At 54.8% G+C, this 26,938-nt stretch overlaps 1 protein-coding gene and 1 long non-coding RNA gene across 2 annotated transcripts; both read right to left on the bottom strand.

Annotated features, from left to right (window-relative positions):
- Positions 1-5,037: 5,037 nt before the first annotated feature.
- Positions 5,038-7,262, bottom strand: LOC137453087 (uncharacterized). The gene is made up of 3 exons (XR_010990249.1): positions 6,867-7,262; positions 5,746-5,854; positions 5,038-5,116 (listed from the first exon to the last, which is right to left on the bottom strand). It is a non-coding gene; the product is annotated as an uncharacterized lncRNA (long non-coding RNA).
- A 6,408-nt stretch (positions 7,263-13,670) lies between these two features.
- LOC137453085 (protein phosphatase 1 regulatory subunit 7) lies at positions 13,671-25,144 on the bottom strand. Its single transcript, XM_068162039.1, has 7 exons — positions 25,012-25,144; positions 24,625-24,737; positions 23,670-23,832; positions 18,389-18,505; positions 17,826-17,930; positions 15,370-15,456; positions 13,671-14,045 (listed from the first exon to the last, which is right to left on the bottom strand). The coding sequence occupies exons 2-7, from the start codon at positions 24,636-24,638 to the stop codon at positions 13,869-13,871; spliced, it is 663 nt and encodes a 220-aa protein (XP_068018140.1). The 5' UTR covers positions 24,639-24,737; positions 25,012-25,144; the 3' UTR covers positions 13,671-13,868.
- Between the last annotated feature and the right edge of the window lie 1,794 nt (positions 25,145-26,938).

Genomic DNA, 26,938 nt, shown 5'->3' with positions numbered 1-26,938 from the left:
ACTCCCAAAAAGCCCCACGGAGAGCCACGGGCTCTGGCCTGTGCCCACTTACGGGCCGGCCCTCCTGGCTGCAGCACAACACCACCTCTTCAGGAGCCCAGGGACTGACCTCAACCCTCTAAGGGTTTGTTCCTGTAAGCTGCCAAAAGCAGCCTCCCCAGCCCTGCTTACAGGGACCTTGGGCTGCTGCTGGGGACAGAAGGGGACAGAACGGCACAGAAGGCTCCATAACTCGTCACACAGGCCCCGAGTGCGGGGCTGTTAAGCTGACAGGGTGCCAAGGGAACAGGCTGCCATGAAGGCAGAGACCCAGGCCCTGAACTACAGGGGGGTCACCTTGCCGCAAGACGACTTAAGCGGCTTCGCTGTGTCCATCCAATCAAAGGAGGGGCAAGCCGAGCTCCCACCCCACTCGAGGCCTCCAAGGAGACTGCCGTGGAACCGCCCAGAGCCCCTCTTTCCCTCCTGGGAAGCCTAAGCTAAGCTACAGCCTTTTCTAAGGGACCTAAAGGACAAGCAGACTCAGGCACACAGAGGCAAGAGGGGCCACACACACAGCCCTTCCCAAGAGAGGGAGCAAGCTCTGGGCAGCCACTGGTGGGGCAGGCATCCTTAACCCCGAGCAGGAGAGCAGAGGGTCAGACCTGGCCCCCCCGGGGATGCATGCAGGTAGAGGGGCCTCAGGATGCCAATCCTTGTGACATGCCCCAAGTACAGGGCGTCACGCTGGCCAGGCCGCCAGCAGCCGAGAAACTGTTTAAAGGGCCCTCCCCTGCTTACAGGGGGGGCTGGGGTCCAGGCAGCTACACTTCCCCCCATACGGGCCGAGACGCCGGCTCGGACCCTCCTTACAGGGTTGCCAGTCTCCGTGCAGCCAAGGAGCTAGGTGGCAAAACGCCTACAACAGCAAAAGCAAAGACCGAGCCCTGCTTACAGGGAGGTCGCCCAGCACAAAGCCAACCAGGGCACCCTAACGGTGCTGGCAAAGATCTTGTGTTACCACAGCCAAATTGAGAGGGAGGTCTCATTGCCCAGGGCGCCTTTCTCCTGTCCTGCTCTTCAGCCGGACGCCGCTCCTCTTGCCTCGCCGCCTCTTGCCTCCGCCGTATGTTGCCTCGCCGCCTCTTGCCTCCGCCGTATGTTGCCTCGCCGCTCCGCAGGGGGCCTCTTCTTCCTTCTGTGCCAGCCACTGCCAAGGGAGGAGGACAGAGTTAGGCCTCAGTAATGCCAGTTGCTCCCCGCCCGAGGGAAAGAGGGAAGCCTCCAGCCCCGCAGGCAGCTCCCCATGGGCACCCCCCGGCCAGCTACCCGCCCGCAGACACCCCCAGCTCTGCAAAGTCTTCCCGCTTTCGCTCGACTCACCCAAGCGGCGCACGGCACACTTCCGGTCGGGACCGCAGACGGGCGCCGCAGCAGACGCCCTGGGCAATGGAGCTGGGCATGCAACGCAGCGGCCAGAGCGGCTGCACGATCCTGCTTACAGGGGGCTGGAGCCGCCGCTGGCATTTCAAAGCGCCCGGGATGCCAGGGCACTGACCGGGCCCTGACTTACAGGGCGGCCCTGGTCCCAAAAGGCCCACGGAGGCTCCTTCTCTCCGCTTCAGGGGCATCTTGACCCACACCCCGCTAGCCGGGGGGGGTGCCCCACACAGGCTGCCAGCTGAGCGCAAAGGCACTCGGACCCCGACCCCTCTTACGGGCGGGTCGAAACCCAGGGAGCTGAGAGCTTGGCCTGGCCCCGCAGCTACAGGAAGACAGCAGCCAGGCAGTGGGGCATCACGGCCAAAGGCCGGGGGGCTGTGGCCCCAGCCCCGAAGACGGGGTGGGGCGGGGGGGAACAACACGCTAAGATAAGCCCCACACACTCCCTGGCCCCATGCCTCTGAAAGGCCGGGACCAGATCTACCCGCCCTGATTACAGGGGGGGTCCCTCCTTGAACCTCCCGCCGGACACCGGCAACACACTTCCCTGCCTACAGGGCGGTCGCTCTCGGCCCGGCACTCCCAAAAAGCCCCACGGAGAGCCACGGGCTCTGGCCTGCGCCCACTTACGGGCCGGCCCTCCTGGCTGCAGCACAACACCACCTCTTCAGGAGCCCAGGGACTGACCTCAACCCTCTAAGGGTTTGTTCCTGTTAGCTGCCAAAAGCAGCCTCCCCAGCCCTGCTTACAGGGACCTTGGGCTGCTGCTGGGGACAGAAGGGGACAGAACGGCACAGAAGGCTCCATAACTCGTCACTCAGGCCCCGAGTGCGGGGCTGTTAAGCTGACAGGGTGCCAAGGGAACAGGCTGCCATGAAGGCAGAGACCCAGGCCCTGAACTACAGGGGGGTCACCTTGCCGCAAGACGACTTAAGCGGCTTCGCTGTGTCCATCCAATCAAAGGAGGGGCAAGCCGAGCTCCCACCCCACTCGAGGCCTCCAAGGAGACTGCCGTGGAACCGCCCAGAGCCCCTCTTTCCCTCCTGGGAAGCCTAAGCTAAGCTACAGCCTTTTCTAAGGGACCTAAAGGACAAGCAGACTCAGGCACACAGAGGCAAGAGGGGCCACACACACAGCCCTTCCCAAGAGAGGGAGCAAGCTCTGGGCAGCCACTGGTGGGGCAGGCATCCTTAACCCTGAGCAGGAGAGCAGAGGGTCAGACCTGGCCCCCCCGGGGATGCATGCAGGTAGAGGGGCCTCAGGATGCCAATCCTTGTGACATGCCCCAAGTACAGGGCGTCACGCTGGCCAGGCCGCCAGCAGCCGAGAAACTGTTTAAAGGGCCCTCCCCTGCTTACAGGGGGGGCTGGGGTCCAGGCAGCTACACTTCCCCCCATACGGGCCGAGACGCCGGCTCGGACCCTCCTTACAGGGTTGCCAGTCTCCGTGCAGCCAAGGAGCTAGGTGGCAAAACGCCTACAACAGCAAAAGCAAAGACCGAGCCCTGCTTACAGGGAGGTCGCCCAGCACAAAGCCAACCAGGGCACCCTAACGGTGCTGGCAAAGATCTTGTGTTACCACAGCCAAATTGAGAGGGAGGTCTCATTGCCCAGGGCGCCTTTCTCCTGTCCTGCTCTTCAGCCGGACGCCGCTCCTCTTGCCTCGCCGCCTCTTGCCTCCGCCGTATGTTGCCTCGCCGCTCCGCAGCGGGCCTCTTCTTCCTTCTGTGCCAGCCACTGCCAAGGAAGGAGGACAGAGTTAGGCCTCAGTAGTGCCAGTTGCTCCCCGCCCGAGGGAAAGAGGGAAGCCTCCAGCCCCGCAGGCAGCTCCCCATGGGCACCCCCCGGCCAGCTACCCGCCCGCAGACACCCCCAGCTCTGCAAAGTCTTCCCGCTTTCGCTCGACTCACCCAAGCGGCGCACGGCACACTTCCGGTCGGGACCGCAGACGGGCGCCGCAGCAGACGCCCTGGGCAATGGAGCTGGGCATGCAACGCAGCGGCCAGAGCGGCTGCACGACCCTGCTTACAGGGGGCTGGAGCCGCCGCTGGCATTTCAAAGCGCCCGGGATGCCAGGGCACTGACCGGGCCCTGACTTACAGGGCGGCCCTGGTCCCAAAAGGCCCACGGAGGCTCCTTCTCTCCGCTTCAGGGGCATCTTGACCCACACCCCGCTAGCCGGGGGGGTGCCCCACACAGGCTGCCAGCTGAGCGCAAAGGCACTCGGACCCCGACCCCTCTTACGGGCGGGTCGAAACCCAGGGAGCTGAGAGCTTGGCCTGGCCCCGCAGCTACAGGAAGACAGCAGCCAGGCAGTGGGGCATCACGGCCAAAGGCCGGGGGGCTGTGGCCCCAGCCCCGAAGACGGGGTGGGGCGGGGGGGAACAACACGCTAAGATAAGCCCCACACACTCCCTGGCCCCATGCCTCTGAAAGGCCGGGACCAGATCTACCCGCCCTGATTACAGGGGGGGTCCCTCCTTGAACCTCCCGCCGGACACCGGCAACACACTTCCCTGCCTACAGGGCGGTCGCTCTCGGCCCGGCACTCCCAAAAAGCCCCACGGAGAGCCACGGGCTCTGGCCTGCGCCCACTTACGGGCCGGCCCTCCTGGCTGCAGCACAACACCACCTCTTCAGGAGCCCAGGGACTGACCTCAACCCTCTAAGGGTTTGTTCCTGTTAGCTGCCAAAAGCAGCCTCCCCAGCCCTGCTTACAGGGACCTGGGGCTGCTGCTGGGGACAGAAGGGGACAGAACGGCACAGAAGGCTCCATAACTCGTCACACAGGCCCCGAGTGCGGGGCTGTTAAGCTGACAGGGTGCCAAGGGAACAGGCTGCCATGAAGGCAGAGACCCAGGCCCTGAACTACAGGGGGGTCACCTTGCCGCAAGACGACTTAAGCGGCTTCGCTGCGTCCATCCAATCAAAGGAGGGGCAAGCCGAGCTCCCACCCCACTCGAGGCCTCCAAGGAGACTGCCGTGGAACCGCCCAGAGCCCCTCTTTCCCTCCTGGGAAGCCTAAGCTAAGCTACAGCCTTTTCTAAGGGACCTAAAGGACAAGCAGACTCAGGCACACAGAGGCAAGAGGGGCCACACACACAGCCCTTCCCAAGAGAGGGAGCAAGCTCTGGGCAGCCACTGGTGGGGCAGGCATCCTTAACCCTGAGCAGGAGAGCAGAGGGTCAGACCTGGCCCCCCCGGGGATGCATGCAGGTAGAGGGGCCTCAGGATGCCAATCCTTGTGACATGCCCCAAGTACAGGGCGTCACGCTGGCCAGGCCGCCAGCAGCCGAGAAACTGTTTAAAGGGCCCTCCCCTGCTTACAGGGGGGGCTGGGGTCCAGGCAGCTACACTTCCCCCCATACGGGCCGAGACGCCGGCTCGGACCCTCCTTACAGGGTTGCCAGTCTCCGTGCAGCCCAGGAGCTAGGTGGCAAAACGCCTACAACAGCAAAAGCAAAGACCGAGCCCTGCTTACAGGGAGGTCGCCCAGCACAAAGCCAACCAGGGCACCCTAACGGTGCTGGCAAAGATCTTGTGTTACCACAGCCAAATTGAGAGGGAGGTCTCATTGCCCAGGGCGCCTTGCCCATGTCCAGCTGTGCAGCCCGGTGCTCCTCCTCTTCTCAGCTCCTTTCGCCCCCCCACACCTTGCCTCGCCGCTGCATAGTGGGGCTCTGTGCCAGCTGCCTCTGAGGAAGGAGGACAGAGTTAGGCCTCAGCAGTGCCAATTCCTCCCCGCCCAAGGGGAAAAGGTATCACTGCTCCTCAATCACTACAGGGTTTTTCTGTTTAAAATGTCCTTTCTCTCCTTGCATTATCATAGCTTCTATTTTCAACATTTTCATTCTCTGCCCTACAGATTTCCTTCTCAATTCCAGGCATAATTTCCCTTCCTCCCGTCCAAAATGGCCTCTGTTTCCCTCCCAAACATCCCCTTTCCTCCTTCCACCTTTCCTCAGCTCTTCCCTCCCATGCCTTTCCTCCCCCTCACTCTCCCTCCTAAATAAGCTGTGATTTTCCCTCTCAAATCCTCGTTTTTGTCTCCCATAGGTTAACTTTCCTGTTCATTTCTGTATCTTGTCTCACAGATATTTGCCTTAAGTCTTCCCTCCAAGCTGCTTCCTATGTCCCCTCTTCTTTGCTCAGGTTTTCTCAGGACAATTTTCACCTTCTCCCTGTGGGTTGCCTCAGGTTCCCTCCATGCCCGCTCTGCCCCCAGCACATTGCCTCAGCTTTTCCCTCCGAAAGCTTTGGCTTTTATCCTGTATAAACTGCCTCCATGTTTTCCCTCCAGGATGTCACCTCTGCTCTTGCTTACCTCAGGGCTTTCTCTCTTTGCATTTTCTGCCCCACAGATCCTCTCAGTCTCTTTGCCCAAACGTCACTTCTCTGTCCCCGAGTCTGCTCCCTGCAGAGCTTCGTTCTGCCTGAAGGAGCAAACAGCAGAGGCACACTCAGGAGGTGCTGAGCTACAGAGGGAAGTGCCTCAGGTTTTAACGAAACAGAAATTGTCCCCGAGCTGATTCCCCTGCCCCCGGCCGGTCTCACCCTGCGCCCTCACGAACCTGCCCAAGCCCCTGCGCTGCCTGCCCTGCCCTCCGGCATCCGCAGCTCTGCCCCAGGAGCGGATCCTCCCAGACCCCAAACACAGCGCAGCTGCGGGCTGCGGCCCGGCCCGGCCCTGCCCCGGGCCGCTTCCCGTTCCCGCCCCGGCAGCTCCTGAGGCGCGCGGCGCGCGCCGGCCCCTCTGGCGGGAAGGGCGCACAGGTGAGGCCGGGACCCTCCGGGCGCTCACAGTCCCCACAGCCAGGCGCCTCCCCTTGCCTCAGGCGGCGGCCGCGCGGGAACAGCGCGCGCTGGTGCCTGTGGCGCGGGCAGGGCGGGAAAGCCGCCGCGCGGGAACCCTCAGGGCGCTCACAGCCCCCAACACCCCACAGCCCCCCCCCGCCGCGGCGCCTTCTGTGGCGCTCACAGACACAGCCCCCCCCAGCCCGGCCACCCTTAATGTCCTTTTATTAAAGCCAATACAAACACGTGTATGTTCCGGGCTGGAGATGACAGCACCTCAGACACTGCCTACACAAACTCCTCCCTTCAGCTGCTGCAGCTCTGCCCCAGCCCAGCCCCGTTCCCTCTCACGCACCTCAGCGCTGCCTTCAGCGCTCCGCCACCCCCCGCGCTGCCCCAGCGCTGCCCCTGCGCTTCGGGAGCCGTCCTCGCACCCAGCCCGTCTACCGGCGCCTCGGCTCAGCCTTCCCCGCAGAGCCGGAACTCCCCCAGCCGCTGGAATGCCCTCCGGGCCGCCCTGGCAGCCCCCCCTCGTGTTCATTGCACTGAGGACATCTGCACCGACGGGCGGTTGAAGCTGCACGGCGAGCGCCTCAGGCTCTAAGCTCCCGCAGGTCTCCCCGGGCCAGCCCTCCCTGTCCCCGCTCGCACCTGGGCTCCTGTCCCTCGCGGATCCGCCAGAGCCCCCCTGAGGCGCCTGCCAGGTCTCCATCCGCCGGAGCGCTGCCACAGCTGCCCTCTGAGCGCAACTCCCAAGTCCAGCGGCGCCTCTGGCCGGGGCCGGTCCCGCCCGGGCCGGGCGCCTCTGGCCGCTCGAATTCTCGCGCTGAAGCCCTGGGAGGAGCCCAGGCCCCGCCCCCGGCCCCGCCCCGCGCCCCAGGGCGCTCAGTCTCCTCCGCCGGCGCTGGCGCGCCCCCCAGAGAGCCTTCGGGCACCCCTGCTGCTCCCTCTATGAACTGTATCTCCATCTGTAGTGTTCTGAGCGGCCCAGGAGAGACCTCACAGTTACAGAAGGGAATTTAAAACGTCCCTCTCGGCCGCCCCAGGCCCCCCCTGCTCGAGCCCCCCCCGCTCCCTCTCCCGCACCTGCCCGGGCCCTGCCTCAGGGCGCTCCGCGGTGCTTGCCAGAGCTCAGCGCCGGAGCTCTGCCCCAGCGCCGCCTCCGCACTCCGCGGCCGCAGGCCGGGGTTGAGCTCTGGCGGCAGAGCCGAGCGCCTCTGCCCCTTGCAGGTCTCGCACCGAGCCCGGGCCGGAGGGGCAGCGGCCGGCGCCGAGCGCTGCGGTGCGGCAGAGCGCTGGGGCGGGGAGCCCCGGGGCGCACAGACCCCGGCCCCGGCCCCGCCGCGGTGCTCACAGCGGCCCCGGCTCCGAGCCGCCCCCCCAGCGCTCTTCCCCGTCCCTCAGAGCTCTCGCAGCCGCTCGGCACACCGCAGGGCCGCCCCTGCCTCCCCCGCCCGGCTGTGCCCCCGGCCCCCTGCCGCGCCTGGGGCTGTCCTGCCTTGGAGCTGTCCTGTCCCAGCAGCACCCTGGCCCCCTGCGGCCAAAGGAGGAGGCGGGGAGGCAATAACAATATTAATGATGTATTGATCCAAACGCCGCCGCGCAGGAGACACAGAGCTCCGCATCGCCGAGCAGGGCTCCCAGGGCTGACAGCCCCGAGACCACTTTGCAGTCAGCGCATTTAGCACTGGCAATCACCCATCTCTTCTGTCTGTTGCTCTCCTCACTTAAACCCTTTGATGGTCCCCCCTTCATCTGGTGTCTTCAGTGGAATTGCAGGATCTTAGATTTTGGGGTCTCCCAGCATCGGGGGGGCTCACTCTGGTGTTCATTGTTCCCCCCCCCCCATGTGAGGAAATGGCCTCAAGTTGTATCAGAGGATGTTTAGGTTGCCTGTTAAAGAAGCTTCTTCACTGAAAGCTTCTCAAAAGACTGGAATAGTTTCCCCAGGGAAGTGGTTGAATCCCCATCCCTACAGATGCTTAAGAGACAAAGAGATTGGGATGAGACTTGGCAGTTTGTGAGCTGTTGGGACTGCGGAATCTGAAAGGCCTTTTCCAACCCAAACGATTCTATTATTCTATAAAACACTCACCTGCAGACAAGCTGATGAGCAACTTCCCTCTGATGGAAAGCTTCTGGAGACCGTGAGAAACGAACTCACTGCTGAAAACTTATAACCAGTTTATTATAAAATAAAGGCAACACAGCACTGGGCGCAGAGCGAGCTTGCTAGAGCCGCACCCCCACAACACGAGGTGAGCTGATAGAGACGGCAAACAGACATATTCATATATTAAAGCGTACATATTCATATATTCCCCAGCACGCTCCCACCCCTCTCCATCAGGACAGACCAAACCTGCACTTTTGACCTGGCCAGTCTTTAGACCTGTTGGCACCTCCCCTTTCCCTCCCAATACCCCACACAATACAGACCATCAGCCCAACGATCCAGCCCCACGCTCCCCAGTAATCCCCCTTGCGAAAGCCAAATATTATAACCAGTTTCTCACAATCCCTCCCCTTCTTTCTACTACATTTGGCTTGAGCCATAATAACCTAACTTGGCAACAATTCTACAACAAGCAAAAGGATTCCCAATTTCAACTTCCTGGTAAAGGGAATGGGATAACAACTGATGTTCCTTGCCTGAAAGTATTTCCTCTTTTACTTTAATAGGTGCCATACACAGTGAGTGGCTATGCTATATATACCAATACCTGGGTGACACCTTTCTCCCTCCGAGTGGTTAATCCTGGGAATTAGGAGTCCGGTTTGACTTGCAACTCCACTCACGTGGCCTATGGGGTTGCTGCCCACAGCCATGGTTCTAGATCTTCTTTGTGGCAATTACAGAGGTCTACCCGGCCTTGCCTCCTTCAATCCCACCAATGCTCTGCTCGGACCGTGTCTCCTTCCCTTGTCCAGGGAGGTTGTACCAATTTCGAACCCCGACCTGTTTCTAGTTTGTGATATTTTCAGGCAAGGACCATTACCGCTCCTATTCTGATACTGGAACTCATCTTTATGTCCTCCATTTGGGGTACCTCAGTCCATTCAGTGGATGGATCCAGCAGTCCTTTCTGTATTGCAGTCCCTGTGGTCCCACTAGCCGAACACAGTTTTTGGTACTTTAACACAAAGAAGACAGATGAATCCTCTGTCCTAATCACTTCAAATTAGAACTACAACAGCATACATTTATAACCACACACACTCTCAGCACATCATTGTAGTGCAGCAGAAAAATTTACCATCACTTTTCTAAATAGCCAGTTTACCATTACACTTTACCCATCCCCAATGACATCAAGTCCCAGGATCTTTTATACACCGAATGAAATCCTTGGTATTTTCTTGCAATGCAGATTCGATGTCACACAATGTCAGATGTTTCAAAAGGTGGGTTTGTCTCGCTAGTTCCAGAGCCTTCAGACCAGAGGTGTTACAGGTGCAAGTCAGCCAGGTTCAGAGGCACATTCCTGAAGTGCTCCTTTTACTCAGGAAGCACGTGTCCACCCTTGTTCTGCAGTACGGACAGCTGGATCTGTTGTTAACAAAACCAAGAAAAGATCCTTCCCAGGGGGAAATTAGTGACTCTCCTTTCCAAGTTGTTATTAACACTTTACCCCCAGCTTCAGTCCCATATACATCAGGAATCCCAAAGGTGGGATCTGAGACCAGAACAAAACAAAAAGCCGCTTTCTGGGCCTCCTCTACTAGTAAAGGTCACTGATAAGCAAATTGGCCCTCACCTACTTACAGAATCTAATAACTTGGAACAATGCCCTACAGGATTTTTAATTCCAGTCCAGTCCTGGGTCAACACCCCATATAGATGTACAAAAAGATCAAATTATTTGTCCATGTCAGGCAAATTTAAAACAGAGCATCAATCAACATTCTTTTATTTATCCAATCACTCATCGTCTTCTGGACTCCATTAATATTACTATTGAGGGCTAATTTATCATATAAGACTTCTACCTTTTTTTCCCTCTCTATCCATAATCACCAGTACCCTTACAGCAGTTACCAACATTCTAGCTTTTGCCTTCTGTTTCTCTACATCCCTCCTTACAAACACCTTCCGAGCTTCACGTAGTAATTCCTCTAAACCTCTGTAGTGCCAATCCTCAATCTTTTCCAATTTCTAATATCTGCCCATGGTTTTGCCACAAACTGCATCCTGAGAAGTATCACCCCAGCTGCAGAACTGGGATCTATTCCAGAATAGAGCTGCAAACTTCTCTTTAATCCTAGCATCCACCCCATAGGAGGCTTCCTCTGATGCTCACTATAGGCTTTATCAAAATTTCTGGGCACAGCTTCAATTCCTTGTCCCATGTTCTGTCTCCCCTGAAGCTGTTGATGGTCCCACTGAGGATCTTGATTAGGCCACTTCTGATTTCTTGGTGGCCCCCCCGCTCTGATTTTACCTCTCCCATATTCTCACGCCAGCCTGTCTGCCTTTTCCTTGTCTTTGTCCTGAAATATGGGAACAGGGGTAGGGCGTGAAGCCCTGATCCAAACAGCAGCATATGCAGCTTAAACCGTTTTTTTCTTTGATTTTCCTTCTCTCAACTCATCATCCCAATACTATAATATGATCCCCAAGGCGCTCTCTGAGATGGGGATGGGAGGCAGTTCTGATGACTTGCTTTTGTCCCGTTCTCCCGATCACTAATCACTGCCCGGGGGTCAAAACCGAGCGGCGGCAGTTGAAGCGCCGGCTCCGAGCCGCTAGCCGGCTCCCTGCGAACGACCGACCCCCCTCGCTGTGCCGACCCGAAGCAGGGCCCTCAAACCGAGGTCCCCCCCTAGAAACCGGGACGTCAGACCCGCGAGCGTGACCGCGCCACGGGCCCCCACGGCCCCGGCCCCTCCAGAAACCGGACCGCAGGATACCAAACCCCCGAGACCGGGCCCCTCACCGCCGGGACACCGGGACGCAGCGCCGGTCGCCCAATCCCTGCCCCACGTGGCAGAACCAGCCCACCCACAATCCCCCCACTCCCTTTGAGTCACCCCCAAAAAGGCACAAAATAAAGCAAACTGCCCAGCCAGCACCTCCTGCCTTTCACAGCAAGGACTGAACATTGCAGCTTTGGCCAAGACTATCAGCCCAAAGGAAGGTCTGGCGCCTGAGGAGCTAAATGCAAGTGAACCGTCTGACACCACCACAGTCCTGTGAATGTTGCAAAGCAGTAGTGCATGCAGTATAATAATTCGAAAGTTAAGGGCTGCTCAAGCTTTACACAAAAGTATAAAAGTTCAGAGGGAAAGCCAACTCTTGCATGAGAATAAAAGTAAAAAAAAGAATAGGTTGGAAAAGACCTTTGAGATCAGCAAGTCCAATCTATCACCCAACACCATCTAATCAACTAAACCTGCTGCTGCATATTTTAACAGCAATGAAATTCAGTTACTTGTCATTTAAGAGCCTTTACCTTTTTTGCTACCCACTTAATGACAACTGCTACCCACAATATTTTCCCTGCAGTAAAAAATTCCACCATGGAGATCTTAGCTGAAGCAACACTGCTGATTAGTCTCACTAGGCCAGAGGCTACTCCCCATCTCTGCAAACTTCGTGTAAGAGACTGGTTGCTTGTTTTGGTTCAGTGTTGCTAGAACACAAAGCCAACAACTGACATCACTGCCACAGCCATGCAGCATCAATTGGACCGCAGGACTAGACAGAGGTTTCCTGCTTTCTTCCACACCTGAGTGTGGAGCTGATTCCAATAAATTTGGCCTAACCTCTGCACGTGTGCTCAAACCCATGGCCTGGGAGACAGAACAGTTCAGACAGCCCGAAGACCACCAGAACCCTTCCAGTGACAGTACTGGGCATGCACACCACTGCTGGGTGGAAGCTGTGGGTAAGCAAAACTAATCACAGAACATGCTAAGTGATTCTCAGAAGAGAAATGAATATATAATGTGACCAAATGCAAGAGGAAAGACTGCCAACGTTGGACCCACTGAGGTGGAAGATGAGTTGGCCTTCAGGACGCTGCAGGTCTGTGGTGGTGGCAGCTATCTCAACTGACCCTTTCTTCTTTCTTTCCTTTCTTTTTCTCTCTCCCCCCTTTGCATTTGCAAATTTGCTGTCAGGCAAATAAAAGTTACTTGGTGCTTGACTCCATCTTGAGTCTTAATTCTGTTCTCTGGTCTCTGACTGTGCAGAGAGAGACAGTGTGACATGAAAAGCAGGGGGAGAGGGACTGGAAAAGGAGGGATGCAGGGTGGTGAGAAAGACTCAGCACAGGGGGATGGGGAAAGGAGGAACAGAAGGGGACCTAAAAAGGAGGGGGGAAAAGGGGGCTACAAAAGGTGTGACACAAGGGGAGAGTGGGACAGGAAAAGGTAGGACACAGGAGCAAACCGTGCAGTTTTGAACCAGAGCGCTTACTCATCTGAATAGCACACAAAGCAAAACACTCCAGGTTATAAGATGAAGAGCCTAGCCCAAATTTCCTTTGTTTTGTGAGGGACTTGCAGAGAGTCGTTGAGGGGGCAGTAGGTATCCCCCTACACCCTGGAGGGTGCCTGCTACAAGAATTTTGGGGTGCCATGTAAGTGTAAAGCACCATGCTTACCTCATACCTGCAGAAGCTTCTGCTGTTTTTTGCAGCCTTGTTTGAAGTCCAGCTCCACCTCCAAGGTGCTGCCCACCAATGGGCAGGCCACCAGGCAGCAGGCCAGAGGACAACATGGGGGTGTGCAGCAGGGATGGCCACTGGAGCAGCCAAGAAGCTGCTACTCTTATAGACCCCAAGGAGTGATCTTGACGCTATGAGGGGGCTCCAAGACCTCCAAAACCACGTACCTGCAGCAGGCTGAGGTGAATCAATCACCCCAGTTCAGGAGCACGGTGGGGTGCAGCTCCCACCATGAAGCCCAGTGTCACCTGACCACCTCCAGCAACTTCTGTGGTATCTTAATTCACAGCGGAGCTGGGCTGGGCATGTAAAAGGAAAACAGCCCACAAATGGAACCTGCAAAATTTTCCACAGGGTCACATTGTCCTGTTTAATGCTACTGATCTCCTGCTGAAGGCAAAGGGATTCATTCCAGGCTTCCTAAGATTCAAATCCACCACAGATCAGAATGAATCAAAGCACCACCAATCAATCACCCTTCCCATTTATTTCTTCTTGTAGTTTTCTATCGTTTGACAGAGCAGAAGGAGCGGATGCAGCTCTGAGGGTGACTTGGATGGGTGTCTCTCTCTGACTCTGCCCCACATGAACGGTGTTCCCCATCTTTTCATCCTTTGACAGACCACCACTGTGACTGGATCTGGCAGTGATGTTTGCAAGGATGTCACTAACCCAAAGCTGTGTCACAGAGCCAAGAGAAGTCAGCAAGTGGCTCCAGGTGACTTCAGTCTGCGGCAATGATGCTGGCCAAACCTCCCCCACCAGCAAGAGGCAGAAACGGAGAGAAGTCTCCATATTAAGATTTAATAATAATAACAACAACATCTCAAAAACAATGAGTGCATCGTACACAGGATCTGGTACTCAGTGCTTTTTCTTGACCATCTGCTCTGTGACAGTGTACTGAAGACTTGGGCTGTGTGGTTAAGTGGATAAAAAACCCAGCTGGGACATTTCTCCAAGGAGGGCAGCAGGAGGAGGTTTAGAATCGAACAAAGGTGGCGTCAATCTGCCGGACAGCGGGGAGGGCCAGCATGATTTTGCGCCGGTACTGGGGGTCCTTCTGCAAGGGATTTCGCTCCAGGTAGACGGTTTCCAAGTTTTTGGCTCCTTTCAGTTCATCCAGGTCACTCCAGCTCTCCACCAGGTTGTCATTCATCTGCACGGCACATACAGGGGAGGCTCACACCAACAGATACTTGCAAGCTAAGCCTGGTTAGCAGCAGCCTCGCCACAGAGCCACCGCACAGGAGGATTTCTACAAGCCCAAGGCAGTGGCACTGTACAGTCTTCATGCACATGTGAGATGGCCCTGGCTATGTGACCCTTTTCCCCCTGGAGCCTCCCAGCTGTGCTTTCCTGTCAGACATTCCAGGCAGGCCCTGGCTAACCATCCCTACACTGTCCTGGGGTAGTGATCAAAGGCTCCACCCCTCTGAGAGCATATCCAGGCCTCGAGTAACTTGGTCTAGTGGGAGGTGTCCCTGCCCAAGGCAGAGGCCTGGAACTGGATGATCTTTAAGGTCCCTTCCAACCCAACCATTCTGTGATCTATGAATTAGGATAAAACACCCTGCAAGACATTGAGACAGTCTCTTTACAACAGTGTCCCAGTTGATCCACTGCACATTTAAGGGCTAGAAATGTTTACTGCCAAGATCTTCTTACACTGAAATCTTTACTTCCATGATTTCCCAGGAAACATTAAAATTGGTCCCAAACTGATGTGAAAAGTGGCATTTTCCTCCCCCCTCTACATCACTTTCCCACCAAAACTGTTCCTCCACTCCAGAAAGTGCCAAGCTCCCTGATCCAGGGATCAAGCCTAGGAGGTGCCTCATTGCTGGCACTGCAGAGGAATTACAAGGGGATGATGCTCCAACTGCCGGCAACCTGGAGACTTCAGCCATCCTTTGCTTTTGGATGCAGAAGCAGTGACTAAAGCAGTATCACCTTTAAACACTAACAGCAATAACAAAAAATAATCATTAAAAAACCCCAGCAATGGATCAGCTGTGCCCCCATTCAAGAACAACTTCCTCACCTCGGCCAGCCACAGTGAAGTGGAAACTTTGTGCACTGTTTGCTGCCTGGCAGATAATCATAGAGTGGGTTGGTAGGGACCTTAAAGACCATCCAGCTCCAAACGCTGCCTTGGGCAGGGACACCTCCCACCAGCCCAGGCTGCTCAAGGCCTCATCCAGCCTGGCCTTGAACACCTCCATCGAGGGGGCATCCCCAGAGACATTCAAGATCAAATTCCTTTTGGGCCTGGGCAGCCTGATCTAGTTGAAGGTGTCCCTGCTGAGTGCAAGGGGGTTGAACAAGATGACCTTTGAGGGTCCCTCCCAACCCATTGCAATCTGTGAATCTGAGCTTACTCAGAGATATAGATGTACACCACCCTCCCATTGCTCCTCACCAGAAGGTTTTTGTTCATTTGCTGTAGGGACATTCCAGGGACAGTTCCATCCTATGCTTACCCAGAACTCCTGCAGCTCTGTTAAGTGACTGATGTTCTCAGTCCTCTTGATTCTGTTGGATGCTATGTCCAGCATTGTGAGTTTGTTCTAGACAAGCAAACACAAAAACATTAGACCAAAATTTCTTCCCATCTTCTCTCTCCCACTTTTTCAAGCCCAGAGCTGGAAACTGTGGGAAGCAAAGAAAAACTATTGCCAGCTGTTTACATGCAGCACAAGAACTCTCCCTGCTTATGTATGTAGCAAGGACAATTACTTTTAATGAAGCTGGGTTACTGACAGCCCAGAAGCCTTATGACAAAAATTAAAGCAATCACTAGTCTGACAGCAATTCACAGCCAAGGGCTCCTAAAGAGTGAGCCTTTCCTCAGAACACATGAAGCAGAGTGCTCCATTAAAAATCAGATCACAAATGCCCTCTTCAGCAGCAGACCTGAACAAACTTGTTGCAGCAGGGAATTCAAGAGCTCCAGAAAAAGGATTTTTTCTGCCTTACAGAGTCAGCTAAGTTCCAGATTGTCTCTGCTCTCTGACAATATCATCTACTGTTGGGTGAGAATGAAAATGCTACAGGCTTCTTCAAATGGATACTAACACAAAGGAAAGCCACATGCCACAGTTCGTTCCCTCCTACTTCCAGCTCCAGTTGATGTCCTATCAAAAGGAACCGAGAGTTACCTACAAACTGCTGTGTAAAAGGCTGCAGCAGCATTTCCATGGCTGAAGATCACAGAATCATGGAATGGTTTGGGATGGAAGGGACCTTAAATATCATCCAGTTCCAACCCCCGTCAACACCTTCCACCAGCCCAGGTTGCTCAAGGTCTCATCCAACCTGACTATGAACACCGCCAGGGAAGGGGCATCCACAGCCTCCCTGGGCAGCTTGTACCAGTGCCTCCCCACCCACACTGGAAAGAATTTCTTCCTAATCTCCAATCTAAATCTCCCTTCCTCCAGCTCACAGCCATTCCACTTCCTTTTGTCCCTACGAGCCCTTGCCAAAAGTCCCTCACCCCAGAAACCCCCAGGGGAGCAGGAAACCAGGCAGGGGGGCACAGAGGGACTGAGCTGGGGGGGTCTCAGGTGGGCAACCCACATCCTGCTACTTGTTCTTCCCCCATACCAGCCACGGGCTAGGGGTTTCCTATGGCCGGTGCCAAGATCCTTTGTTCAAGCAAACCCCTTAGGTGTTTATTAGCCTTCGTTACAGGGTGCTAGAAGGATTATTAGGGTTACGCTGTTCCTGGAGGAGGGGGCGAGATCAGCAGCAGCTGAATATCCAGGGCAGGCATCACTTAGCCTGCTTTCCTTCTTTCTTTTTCCCCCCCTCTATCTCTTCTCTAAGCAAATTGGGAATGTCATTATCTCCTCTGCAAACTGCTCAGTGCAAGACCTTGTGCGTGGGGGAAAGCAGGCTTGGGGTGCTCGGCTCCTCTGCAGGCAGTGGTTAGGGCATAGGGACACACAGAATCCTAGAGTGGCTCAGGTTGGAAGGGACCTCAGACATGATCTACTCCAACCTCCCTGCCATGCCCAGGGACACCTTTCAATTAGACTTGGCTGCTCAAGGCCTCATCCAATTTGGCCTTGAACTCCCCCAGGCAGGAGGCATCCACAGTCTCCTGGGCAGCCTGTGCCAGAGTCTCACCACCCTCATACCGAAGAACTTCTTCCTCAGCTCCACTGTAACCCTGCTCTGCCTCAGCTTCAAACCATTCCCCCATAGCCTGTCTCAGACACCCTCAGCAAAAGTCTCTCTGCAGCCTTCCTGCAGGATCCCTTCAGGTCCTGGCAGGCAGCTCTTTATTAGAATAAACTTTTATTAGAATAAACCAAACCAGGTTGGAAGAGACCTTCAAGATCATCGTGTCCAACCCATCAACCAATCCAACCCACCCAAACAGCTAACCCATGGCACCAAGCACCCCATCAAGTCTCCTTCTGAACACCTTCAATGACGGCGACTCCACCACCTCCCCGGGCAGCCCATTCCATAGCGCAATCACTCTTTCTGTATAGAACTTCTTCCTAACATCCAACCTGAACCTCCCCTGAGGCTCTAAGGCCCCCCTGGAGCCTTCTCCAGGCTGCTCAGCCCCAGCTCCCTCAGCCTGTGCTCACAGCAGACCTGCTCCAGCCCTTGGATCACCCTTGTAGCCCTCCTCCAGACTTGCCCAAACACCTCTGTGTCCTGGCATGAGCCAGGCTCCTGCATTAATTGCATCTTGTGCTTCACCTCGCCACAAAACCCATTTACAACACAAGGAGGAGCTCCACTTACACAAGGTACTTTAACACAACAAATACTTGGATCTTTGAGGTCTTTCCAAGGGACTCAGAACCCTACATGTAAGTGGAGAAAGCTGAGGAACAAAACCTTCCTGAAAAGCACAGCTACTGATAAGAGCAGCTCAGGGCAAGAGGTCAGGCACAGCTAGCAAGAGCCTGCTCACATTGTTCTCCAGCCCCTCGATGACTTCGATGCCGTTGTGGCTGAGGTACAGCTCACGCAGGTTCACCAGGCTCTGCAGCCCCTCGATCTTGGTCAGGCGGTTATTCTGAAAGGGAAGCAGTGCTGTAAGGGCATCCAAACAAACCAAACCCCAAGAGACTCCCTGAAGAAAAGGCTTTTCTCTGAAGTATGGCTGGGAAGGGGAAAGGGTCTGCTCGGGTGCACACTGATCTCATGAGCTCAGTTCCTTTGAGCTTTGTACCACCGATGCGCAACGGAAGGTCCAGGGGTCTAGGGGCTCTAAGTGTGCAAGAATCAGATTCTGACCCTCCCATCGAAAGCTGTAGCCTGAAAGTTGTCTTCTTGGGGTCCTTACAAACAACAGGCTTACATGTTACTATAACTCATTTCATAGATTCATAGAGTGGTTTGGGTTGGAAGGGACCTTGAAGATCATCCAGGTCCAGCCCCAACTTTCCACCGGAGCAGGTTGCTGAAGGCCTGGAACACCTCCAGGGAGGGGGTGAGGAAGGCTGCTGCAAACAGGACAAAGCAGAGCCCTACCTGCACGCTGAGCACAGTCAGGTTTGTCAGTGCATCCAGGTTCTGCAGTTTGGTGATTTTGTTCTTCCCAAGGAACAGGCTGTCAAGAGTGGCCAAGGTGTCGATGTTCTCAATTGCCTGCAACGTGACAACAGGAGACATTCACTGCTGTGATATACAACTCCAGCTTCTCCCTCTGCCTGGCATTTTGTAGCCTTGGCCCCTGGAGCTGCACTCCTGAGAAACAAGCCTGGGAATCCAACACAAGGTGTGCACGAGGCAGGGCCCCCACCATGACCCAAGAGCGGAGTTAAGTGCAGTGACAGCAAACCTCACCCGTGTGACAGGTGGCTGGTGGCACTTTTTACTGGTGGGTTTAGTGAGGGCGGTATTGCTTTGTCCCAGCTGCTGCCTTCACTGGCCAGGTAGCAAGAGCTGAGAATGAGCAGGCTCAGAGAACAGTGACAGTGACATTCCCTGAGCCATGAGGTGTATCCAGAGCAGCAATTACCAACTTGGCAAGCATGAATCTGTCACTGCTCAGCAGTGATGGCATAGCACAGGCAGAGACAAACTGTTCAGCTTCTCTGCACAACGCTTCTGCATATCCAGTTCTGGTGCCCCCGGCAAAAGAAGGGCACGAGGCTGCAAAGGAGGGTCCAGGAGGGCACCAAGATAATCACAGAGGGCAGGAGAACCTCCCCTGTGGGACCAGGCTGGGAGAGTTGAGGCTGTTCAGCCTGCAGAAGAGAAGGCTCCAGGGAGACTTCAAAGCAGCTTTCCTAGCACATGAGAACAGCCTATCCCACAGAGGGAAAAGGGTTCTAAGAAGGGAGTTGGCAGGTCTCATTGGCAGGGCTCTAAACTAGATTTGAAGGGGGAAGGGGCTGAAATCAGTGCATGTACACTAATGCACACAGCACGGGTAACAAGAGGAGCTGGAAGCCTTTTTCCAGCAGGAAAGTTATGATGTAGCTGCCATCACAGAAATGTGGTGGGATGGCTCACATGACTGGAGTACTGTAATTGATGGCCACAGGCTCTTCAGGAGAGACAGGCCGGGGTGAAAAGGTAGAGGGGTGGCCCTGTACATCAGGAGGGCTCTAGATGCCATGGATGATCAGGTTGAGTGCCTGTGGGTGAGAATTAGAGGGAAGGCCAACAAGGCTGACATCCTGGTTGAAGTCTGTTACAGACCACCCAACCAGGATGGAGAGGTTGATGAGTGACTCTATGGGCAGCTAGAGGGAGACAGTCTAAGAGGTTCTTAGAGTGCATGGAGGACAGCTTCTTATCCCAGGTGCTGTGAGAGCCTACCAGGGGTAAGGCCTTGCTTGACCTTCCTTTTACAAGCAGAGAAGGGCTGGTGGGAGATGTGGTTGGAGGCTGTCTGGGGTCCAGTGACCAGGAGATAATTGAGTGTTCAATATCCAGTCAAGCTAAGAGGGGCAGCAACAAAACCTCCACTCTGGACTGCCGGAGGGCAGACTTCAGATTACTTAAGGAACTAACTCAGAAGGTTCCTTGAGAAACAGCCCTTAAAAATAAAGGGGTCCAGGAGAGCAGGACCTGCTTCAAGACAGAACCCTTGAAGGCTCAGACCAGGCTGCGCCAATGTGCTGGAGATGAGCCCCAGAAGAGACAGCCTGGATGGGCAATGAGCTTCTGAGTGAATTATGGGAAAAACATCTGGGGAAGGAAGGAGAGTTGACCCATGGAATGTTTAAGGATGTTGCTAGGTCATGTAGGAAAAAAATTAAGAGGCACAAAAGCCCATTTAGATCTTAGCCTCTGCTGTGAAGGACAACAAAAAAGGCAAAGGTACTTAACACCTTCATTGACTCAAATTTTAGTAACAGGACAGAATGTCTTCCTGACAAGTGGCCTCCTGAGCTGGCAGATGGAGACAGGGAGGAGTTCCCCTGTGATCCAGGAGGAGGTAGTTAAAGACCGCCTTAGCTGCTTGGATCCCCACAAGCTCATGGGACCAGATGGGATCCATCCTAGGGCGCTGAGAGCTGGCAGATATGCTACCAAGCCACTCTCCATCATTTATCACCAGTCCTGGCTCACTGGAGAGGTCCCAGAGGTCTGGAAGCTGCCAGTGTGGTGCCCATCCACAAGCAGGGCCGGTTGGATGAGCCAGGGAATTCCAGGCCTGTCAGCCTGACCTCAGTGCCAGGCAAGGTGACAGAACAGTCATCCTGAGTGCAATCACACAGCACCTACAGGATGGCCAAGGGATCAGGCCCAGCCAGCATGGATTCAGGAAGGGCAGGTCCTGCCTGACCAACCTGACCTCCTTCCATGCCCAGGTGACTGCCTGGTGGGTGTGGGGCAGGCTGTGGATGTGGTCTACCTGGGCTTCATCAAGGCCTTCGACACCATCCCCCACAGCAAACTCCTGGCCAAGCTGTCAGCCCCTGGCTGGGACAGCAGCACTCTGAGCTGGGTTAGGAACTGGCTGGAGTCTGAGCCCAGAGAGTGGTGGTGAATGGTGCCACATCCAGCTGGCAGCCAGGCACTAGTGGTGTCCCCCAGGGATCAGTGCTGGGCTCCATCCTCTTTAATATCTTCACTGATGATCTGGAGGAGGGGATTGAGTCCATAATCAGTAAAGGTGCAGGTGACACCAAGCTGGGGGTAGAAGTTGATCTGCTGGAGGGTAGGAGAGCTCTGCAGAGGGACCTTGCCAGGCTGCACAGATGGGCAGAGGCCCAGGGCAGGAGATTGAACACATCCAAGTGCCAAGTTCTGCACTTTGGCCACAGCAACCCCAGGCAGAGCTACAGGCTGGGGTCAGAGTGGCTGAGAGCAGCCAGGCAGAGAGGGACCTGGGGGTAGTAGTCGATGGTAGGCTGAACATGAGCCTGCAGTGTGCCCAGGCAGCCAAGAGGGCCAATGGCATCCTGGCCTGCATCAGGAACAGTGTGGCCAGCAGGAGCAGGGAGGTCATTCTGCCCCTGTACACTGCACTGGTTAGGCCACACCTTGAGTCCTGTGTCCAGTTCTGGGCCCCTCAGTTTAGGAAGGAGGTTGACTTGCTGGAACGAGTCCAGAAGAGCAACAAAGTTGGTGAGGGGTTTGGAACACAGCCCTGTGAGGAGAGGCTGAGGGGGCTGGGGTTGCTCAGCCTGGAGAAGAGGAGACTCAGGGGTGACCTTATCACTCTCTACAACTCCCTGAAGGGAGGTTGTAGCCAGGAGGGCGTTGGTCTCTTCTCCCAGGCAGCCAGCACCAGAACAAGAGGACACAGTCTCAGGCTGCACCAGGGGAGGTTCAGGTTGGATATTAGGAAGAAGTTCTACACAGAGAGAGTGATTGCCCATTGGAATGGGCTGCCCGGGGAGGTGGTGGAGTCGCCGTCACTGGAGGTGTTCAGGAGGAGACTTGCTGGGGTGCTTGGTGCCATGGGTTAGCTGTTTGGGTGGGTTGGATTGGTTGATGGGTTGGACGTGATGATCTTGAAGGTCTCTTCCAAGCTGGTTTGGTTTATTCTAAATAAAAACAAAGCTGGGGAGGGGTCTGGAACACAGCCCTGTGAGGAGAGGCTGAGGGAGCTGGGGTTGCTCAGCCTGGAGAAGAGGAGGCTCAGCGGAGACCTCATTGCTCTCTACAACTACCTGAAGGGAGGTTGTAGCCAGGTGGGGGTTGGTCTCTTCTCCCAGGCAAGCAGCACCAGAACAAGAGGACACAGTCTCAAGCTGTACCAGGGGAGGTTTAGGCTGGAGGTTAGGAAGTTCTTCCCAGACAGAGAGATTGGCCATTGGCATGTGCTGCCCAGGGAGGTGGTGGAGTCACCATCACTGGTGGTATAGAATTTAATAGAATAAACCAGGTTGGAAGAGACCTTCAGGATCATCACGTCCAACCCATCAACCAATGCAACCCACCTAAACAACTAACCCATGGCACCAAGCACCGCATCAAGTCTCCTGAACGCCTCCAGGGATGGTGACTCCACCACCTCCCTGGGCAGCACATTCCAATGGCCAATCACTCTCTCTATGTAGAACTTCTTCCTAACATCCAGTCTAAACTTCCCCTGGTACAGCTTGAGACTGTGTCCTCTTGTTCTGGTGCTGCTTGCCTGGGAGAACAGACCAACCCCCTCCTGGCTACAACCTCCCTTCAGGGAGTTGTAGAGAGCAATGAGGTCTCCCCTGAGCCTCCTCCTCTCCAGGCTAAGCAACCCCAGCTCCCTCAGCCTCTCCTCACAGGGCTGTGTTCCAAGCCCCTCACCAGCTTTGTTGCCCTTCTCTGGACTCGTTCCAGCAAGTCAACCTCCTTCCTAAACTGAGGAGCCCAGAACTGGACACAGGACTCGAGGTGCGGCCTAACCAGTGCAGTGTACAGGGGGAGAATGACCTCCCTGCTCCTGCACCTGCTCCTGGTGTTTAGGAAGAGCCTGGATGAGGCACTCGGTGCCATGGTTTAGTTGATTAGATGGTGTTAGATAAGAGGTTGGACTTGATGATCTCAAAGGTCTTTTCCAACCTGGTTAATCCTATTCTATCTTGAATGTCTCCATGGACAAGGCCTCAACCACATCCTGTGCAGCCTGTTCCAGTGTCTCCCCACCCTCACTGTGCAGAACTTTTTCCTGATGCCCAACCTAAGCCTCCCCTGTTCCTGTTCCAAACCACTGCCCCTCATCCTATCCCAACAAGCCCTTTTAAATAACCCACACTGCCCAGAAAGGCTGTAGCTGCCCCCTCCCTGGAGATGTTCAAGGCCAGGTTGGATGAGGCCCTCAGCAACCTGATCTAGAGGGAAGTATCCCTGCCCTCAGCATGGGGACTGGAACTGGATGATTTTTAAAGTCCCTTCCAACCCAAACTATTCAGTGATTCTGTGAAGAGCAGTCAGCATGGTACAGTGGAGTCCAGAGCAAAGCCTCAAGTAAATCCTGTTCTAAGAGAGACTGATGCAGCAGTTATCAATTACAGGATTAAGTTTGCATTCACTAATTTGATGGACACAGTGCCTGACTCCAGGAAGGGAAAACAGCAATTGCTACTTTGGATAGGTTTGGCTGTCTGTCAGATGGAAACCACACTCTGCAAAGGGAAACACACAAGGGATGCAGGAGAGAATTCATCAGCAGTGATCTAGCAGCCAAGTACTACGTGCATACTTAATTCAAAGACCCAGGATGTGCAGCAATAAGCACTTACCCATTAAATGATTAGAAGAAGAGAGAACACAACCACCAGCAAAGGGCACTGCACTTTCAGAAGAGGCTAACCCCGGGCCACAGAGCGCAAAATTCTTCAGCTATCATCATGCAGAGCAAGCCTACCCGAACTCGGTTGGATCCCAACTCTAACATCTGTAGCATCTGCAAGTTGCTCAGATTCTCTATTTTGCTGATTTTCTTGTTGACAAGGAAGAGTTTTTTCAGCTGAGTGAGCCGATCTAGTCCCTCAATGTGCCGCAGAATGTTAAAGGAGATGTCCAGGATCCTGGAGGAAAACAAACCAAAGGATTCCTCAGTCCACCACGCACCGACGATTCTGGAAGTGCCACTGCTGAACTGGTGGGGAACCTCACTATCTGCAGAGATCAAGCACATTGCTAGGCCTTGAGGCTAAAGGTCCTAAGTGTCATTTCTTTTGATCAGAAATGACAACTAAAATGGCTTTCAAAATACTTGGGGGTGGGGGGGAGTGATCTGTTATGCATGCAGATGACAGACATTCTTTTGTCCAGCAGTGGAGCTGCCAATGTGGGAGGAAGCTAATTCATATTCCTTGGGAAAGATCTCTGCCTACAAGATCTGCCTATGACAGGACAACACCAAGGCCTCCTGCAAGCATGAGAAGTAGGTCAGGTCTCCGAGTGAGCAAACAATTGCCAGAGACTGGGGAAAAAAAAACCTGCCAGAAACTCCTTCCCTGACACCCTTCCAAAACAGTCCTCATGTCTCCTGAAATCTCCTGCCATTTTGTGCAGGAATAGAAAGCTGTCATACAGAGCTCTGGCTACCAAGAGCAAGGGGGTCCTGAGGGCTCCCACACCTGCACAGGAATTGCACCCACCTACCACACTTGCTGCTTTACACAGCACGTTTCCTTTACGGCTGACTGCTTACTGCACAGGTTTAGTATCAGTGGAGAACAGATTCTCCTGCTCAGAGCACCCAAATGAATCACAGGGAAGGCCTGGATGGTAAGCACTGGAACAAGCACAGCGAGAGTAACTTGGTGAGTGGCAAACCACCCTCAATCTCCTTTTAGTAATTCCCCCAGACTCACTCAAGTTCCACCATAGACTCCAAGTTCTCAATCTTCCGAATCTGATTGTCATAAAGATCCAGCTCCCGCAGGGTCTGCAGCTGCTCCAGGTTTTCAATGCGCTTAATCAGATTCTGGCGGAGACAGGTCAGAGGGAAAGCCAACTCTACCTCTGAACTACAGCAAGAAATACTGGAATCAAGGGGCCCTTTCTTCTGCTATTAATAGATGAAGAGAACATGAAAACTGATGGGCTAAACCAACAGGGCAAGATTAGAATAACTAGTAGAGAGAACGGAAGATACAAAGCTTCAACTGCATCTGTTTAGCAACGACTCCTACCAGATAACTTCCATGCCATAACTTTGCTGATTTCAAACAAGCCAGCTGGTGAAGCGTCTCGCTCACAGGCGGCCGACGAGGAGACGTGCAGAAGGCAGAGGCGAGGGAACAAGTCCTGAGCTTTGCTGCAGGCTGTCCTGCGGCTTCCCCTACCGACTCTTTCCCGTACACCACCGCAGAAGGAGTTGGGTGAATTTTGTCTCAAACCGGCTCCTAAGACAACCTCCGCTTTTTCCCTGGGTGCCTACGTGGGTGTTGCTTCATCTTTCCCTCACGCTCGGTACGGCATTCGGGTGCAGAGCAAGGCTCTGGACAGCCAAACCGAACTCCTGTGCTGAAGAAAAGGAAGCGGAAGCACAGGCTGAGCCCCTGAGCTCTAAACATTCCCTGAGCCCCAGGAAATGCCTGCATGTGCTGGCTGCTGCCACCTCCTCGTTGCCCCGGGCCTGCTCATTGGAGGCTGCCTGGCAAAAGCACCTGCCCCCACTTTCCTCGGCGTTCTTTGAATACCCAGGTTGGAAACCTAAGAGGTAGCGTACTAATTGGAAAGCATGTTCCAGCGGGCGTGGCTGGAGGCTGGGCGCTGATGTCTTCCTGCCCTGCCAACTTAGCATGGTGAACCAAAGCTCTTCAGCTTTTTCTAGGGGTGGAAACACAACAGGACAAACTCTGTTTCTCAGGTAACAAGGCACAAAACTCATTAAGGGGTTTCTAGGCCAGAATCAACACCTACCCCTAACCTGAAACCCTTCTGGTTGCTTCTGCCTGTCAGCACAGCAGCTCTGCGTCTCTCTGGGAGAGATTCCAATGGCTCAGGAGCAGATGATGTTTCCCACTGGAACGATCCCACTCTTAGTCACGCAGCAAAGATCCCCTCTATGCTGGAAATACATATTCTAATAGGGTAACCTATGGTGAAGAGGAAACACTGCCATTTGGCAAAGAACCCAAAGCACTTTTAGACCTGTTGCAAGAATATCTGTAAAGACTGGATTCAAGTTGTGGTAGCAAATCCTACGATGGACTCGCATGGACTCAGTCTGGGAAAGGTGAGGAGTCTGAAGTGAACTTCTGAGCCTATGCCCTGTAGTGAATTCAATTCATTAACATATTTACAGCTCCATTTTAGGTACCCCCAGACGCTTCTAATGTCCCCAGACCCGCTGGTGGACCAGCCCAGAACCCCCTGACACTATCCCAGACCCTTTCAGGGGGCTCCACACCCCTTCTAGATGCCCACAAAACCCCTTCACATGCCAAAAGAAACCTTTACCTGCCTCCAAACCCCATTAGGGGGCCACTTAGCAGCGGGTGGCAGCAACCAAGTCTGTTGCTCTCACCAATTAAACCCTTTGGTGCTCTCAGCTCTCTGACCCTGTGTCAGTGCAAGTCCTTGTCGGCCGGCACCTTCGTCCTGATCCAGGCGGAGAGAGAACTGCCAGGAACACAGCTTCGCCGCTCCGCTTGCGGCACGCCTGCTGCCGAGGGCAGCCTCGTCCGCAGCCTGCCCGAGAGGAACACGGCCCCCGGGGCCGGGGGACACACAAAAGCCTTCCACAAAGGAAACAAGGGAAGTCTCTTGGCCACTCTTCACGTGCCGAGTGCGATTGTCATGTGGAACACACCGCGGCATCTGGAACGAGTTTAAGTCCAGGTCTGTGGCAGCACAGAGGTTCCTGGAATATCCCGGTACATCGATCCACAGGAGGTTGTCTTTCGGTCCCCAGTCTGATGCTTTGCAGCACAGCCACCACACCATTTCTCTCGAGTGCTTTGAACTGACAATTCATGCAGGAGAATAAAACCAAACAGGAGTGAGCAGCTTGGAAAAGAACTTTGATCATCACCGGGCCCAGCAAGAGGACACAGTCTCAGGCTGCACCAGGGGAGGTTTAGGCTAGAGGTTAGGAAGAGGTTCTGCACAGAGAGAGTGATTGCTTTGTATAGATAGGCAGCATCTGGACCTCTGTCATTATAGACAGATAACTTTTTG

This window comes from Melanerpes formicivorus, unplaced genomic scaffold (genome assembly GCF_026170545.1).
Source record: "Melanerpes formicivorus ecotype bairdi unplaced genomic scaffold, bMelFor1.0.p_v2 SCAF_61, whole genome shotgun sequence".
Classification (NCBI taxonomy): domain Eukaryota; kingdom Metazoa; phylum Chordata; class Aves; order Piciformes; family Picidae; genus Melanerpes; species Melanerpes formicivorus.
Note: the sequence above shows the minus strand (reverse complement) of the source record. Positions and strands in the feature narration are given on the sequence as shown.